The sequence below is a fragment of the Helicoverpa zea genome, chromosome 7, assembly GCF_022581195.2.
Source record: "Helicoverpa zea isolate HzStark_Cry1AcR chromosome 7, ilHelZeax1.1, whole genome shotgun sequence".
NCBI lineage: Eukaryota > Metazoa > Arthropoda > Insecta > Lepidoptera > Noctuidae > Helicoverpa > Helicoverpa zea.
The window spans coordinates 4,509,956-4,513,946 of record NC_061458.1 but is presented as its reverse complement, the minus strand read 5'-3'; the positions used below and the strand labels follow the sequence as shown (position 1 = coordinate 4,513,946).

General features: G+C 38.7%; 1 protein-coding gene across 1 annotated transcript; it reads right to left on the bottom strand.

Annotated features, from left to right (window-relative positions):
- Positions 1–599: 599 nt before the first annotated feature.
- Positions 600–2,291, bottom strand: LOC124632025. The gene has a single exon (XM_047166678.1). It carries the CDS (start codon positions 2,289–2,291, stop codon positions 600–602), a length of 1,692 nt encoding a protein of 563 aa, XP_047022634.1.
- Between the last annotated feature and the right edge of the window lie 1,700 nt (positions 2,292–3,991).

Sequence of the window (3,991 nt, the reverse complement as noted above, 5' to 3'; positions counted from 1 at the left end):
TATAAACAATAAAACCTAAAATTTCTAAGTTCTCCCAAACCACAACAAAACTCATGTATTAAAGCAAGAAACAGACAAAAATAAATACGTAGTCACCCTAAAACCGTCTGAAACGGATATAGGCACCTACATACCTTCATTATATATGTAGGTGTTTATTTTTCGAGTGCAAGAACGTCGTCCGCAATGCACGCTATGATTGCAGTATTGCATGACACCACTGTGACACCCCCAGCACCCGTTAATGTGACGACAAAAAGACACGTACTTTCATATAAAAACGTATTTCATATATTTTTATGTAGGCAATAGTGTTTTTTTTTTTTTTTTTTAATATTTACATTGGGGAGAAAGGGTAACACTTATGGTATGTCTGCGCCTTTCTCCTGACTGGTTTTGGGTTGGGGAGGTATTGTGGAGGGGTTTTAGATGTTGTGGGTAGTTTGAGGAGGGATATGTTTTATCAATTATATAATATATACATACATAATAAATAAAATATAAAACTAAATTTAAGGGATATGGTATAGAAATGATGGGATGATGTAATGTTGGGAAATGGTGGGATGATGGTATGGTAATCGGCGGTTACAAATGGGCTAGTTGTTGTTAAACCGCTTGAGCTGCCTGACAATCTGAAAAATGAGATTGTGCATGGTGTCCATAGCTTCTGGCGTCAGCTGGGTTATGTCATAGGGGCTCGAACCATCCGCCACAATCAAGTGGTCATTCCGAGTGGAAGAAAAGCGAAGACATTCCTGAGTCAGGTGTTTCCAGGTCTGAATGCTAATCCCGTCACATGGACACAGATTATCGGGGGTGATGTGGAAGCGGTGAAGATAAGATTTGTGGTAGCCGTGGTTGGATAAATATTGCGTGATCGCGAAGTTTGGTTTGACTGACGCTAAATATATTTGGAGCTGCTCATAGCTGGGGATAAGAGTTTTGATGTGAGTTGCTGTGTCATAGAGATCAGAGGCTGCCTGGCGGCAGAGGAGATTATTCTTATATTTAACGTAACTGATTGGGATCGATGCATAGTCACAGGAGCGGTGAAGATTGGCAGCAGATTTAGCGGCGGAATCAGCCAGTTCGTTGCCTGGAATCCCGATATGGGATTTAATCCAAGCGAACGATATACTGAGGCCAGCAGACTCAGCATCTAAGAGGAGATTGTGGACTTGCGTAGCAAAATGGTTCGAGCTATAGGGGTTTGCCAGTTCTGTAAGGGCGGACTTGCAGTCTGAAAGGACTGTGGCAGGAGAGGATCTTCGGTCTAAAAGCAGCTTGCAGGCATGCAGTATTGCAAGCATTTCGGCCTGGAACACCGAACAGCACTCGTGGAGTTTCAGTTTTTTAATATATCTGACGCTATTGTTTTGTATAATAACGACAGCAGCTCCTACCCTGTCGTTGTGCTTGCTGCCGTCGGTGTATACTTGGGTAGTGTCGGGACCACACACTGCAGCAATTTCTTCCACTGATTTTAACTCTTTGAATTTAATGCCATTCCTGAGAGAGGGGTGAAGGAAGTAAGTTGGGTGGGTGGGGGTTTCCAGTGGGATGTCGGAGGGTAGAAAAGAAGAGAAGCCGTTGAGTTTGGTGCGTTCGCAATCAGCTATTGCAAGAATTTTCGAGGGAAGAGGAGTAAGGTTGGCAAGCGAGATTGCTGTGGGGGTGTTCACAGTGCGGAATCCCTGAATAATTTTGAGGGCAAAGAGCCGTTGTAATGAGAGGAGTCTTTTCCGAATGTACGAGTATCGCAGTGCGCCGGACCATATGCTCGCGGCGTAGTAAATGATTGGCTGTATTACCTGCTCGTAAATGATACGTATATTATCTGCGTGGACGCCCCAAGTGGGTCTGACAAAAATGGTGAGTTTGTTTAATAATTTTTTAGATTTTTCTATGGTATAGGTTGCATGCTGCGTAAATCGCATCTTACGGTCTATGACAACTCCCAGGTATTTGAAAGAGTTGACAAAACTGATTTTTTGGTCGTCTATTTTAATGATGCATTTGGCTGATTTGTTTGTGAACCCCATTGCTTGAGTTTTGGAGGGCCCGAAGGAGAGCTTGACGGATTTCCCCCATGCTGTGATCTTTGAGAGCATAGTATTTGTTAAGTTTTCGAGTGCGGTGGTGTCTTTCGCGTGGGTAACAAGCAGTACGTCATCGGCATAAGCTTGAAGGTGGCAGCCAGATGGCAGTTCCATTGAAAGAAGGTCATCCAGGATCGTGTTCCACAAGGTAGGTCCGCAGACCGATCCCTGTATGCAACCCCTGGTCATACTCTTTTCTACTTGGCAGTCTGCGAATCTGAGGCATACTTTGCGGTTGGAGACGTAGTTGAGCAGTAACTTATAAATGTTTGCAGGACAGTTGGTGGTGCGAAGTCGGTGAAAGATGGCAGGCCACCACGCATGGTCGAAAAGTGTTGTAAGATTGAAAAAAGGTTTTGTGCTTGCTTACTTACATTATGTATCTGAAATTGCACAAAACTATTATGTGTTTTCAGATGTATTAATTTATTAATATCATTTTTCGTGGTCCTAAATCAGGCAATATTTTTATTTAAGAAAGTTTTCCTACAGATAACACTATGCATGTTTTACACACGCCTAAATAACCCGTATAATAAACGCATTTTAATTTGATGCGTCACTAATTCCATGTACAAAAGTTGTATGGTTGGATATTTAAAACAAAACAGATTATCTACCCCAGAAAATTTTATGCAACAAAAAACCTACATGGCCCGATTGAGATTAATAGAATAGACAATAATGTTACATTGGCTATTTATTAAAAAAGATGTTCATCTTTTATCGTGTCAAACAGACAACTGCGCGACAGTTCAAAATTACCTGCCCACTGAATGCTATTACAACATATTTTCATAAGCTTTTGTAAGCGAAAGAAAAACAAAAATTACATTCATAAGATATTAAAATTCAATGAAATTGGACGTAACATTATTTTAATAAGTACAAAATGAAGCCTTTTCTGTTAATATTTATTACAATACCTTAATCGGTTATTCATATTCATTTAAAAAAACTGTCATTGAATTCAGTTAAAGTACAAAGATTGGTAGACGCCATATTTGCTGTAGAGGTACATGTTCAGAATGTAATTGTTTAATTAAATTATTTGACGAACTCGTATCTTTGCGACATTTTGTTATTTCATTTCAATTTCCTTTTTACGTCAACAATGTTGCGTTTTACGTCATGACATTTTAAAAAGATTGGATTAAATAATAATTGCATATACATACTATTCTATTGACTCCCTATACATTACATAATATTGCTAATCGCGCATAATCATTATTTATTCAAAATTATCCAATGGTTTAAACAATTTGATCACAGCTAGACAGCGATTTAATTGGTTTTAGATGAATATCGAATCTTTTTAATATTTAAAATAATATAAATTAAGTGCTGTTTTAGCGCATCACCGTTACTGATTGGGCTATTTAAATGTAACCTACCTGAATTATTTTTTAAATAAAAAAGTTTAATCTAAGCATATGCATTAGGTATTATTTATGCATGTTTTTTTTATCTTATTCTGTCCAAGTAGATAACGGGTTGGAATATACCGTTACTTTGTTTAGACATGGATATTGAAATAATTGAAGTCCCTTTGCAGTTTCCGTCTTTTTCATATCAGTTGCGTGGTTCATATTATTACTTCAGGAATAAGAGCTTTTTCATCCTAACGGATCCTGTCACGCGTACGTACATTTTTCTATGCGCGAGAAAATCCTTACGCGCAGTTCCAAGTGGTATCGTATGAACCGATATTTGGCAATAGTTTGTAAGACGCAGTTCGTAAGATTTGCGCTGAAAATCCTCTAGTGTGAAAACGCTGTGAAGGTTATGCAACCTTCTTTCGGGTATATTCTTGTGCGCGTCAATTTTAGAAATAGAGAATAACATGCGCAATTGTTTTACTGAAATTAGGAACTTTGTTTTAAAAT

Coding starts and splice junctions, on each gene's coding strand:
- LOC124632025 (XM_047166678.1), bottom strand. CDS start 2,291: ATGACCAGGGGTTGCATACAGGGATCGGTCTGCGGACCTACCTTGTGG.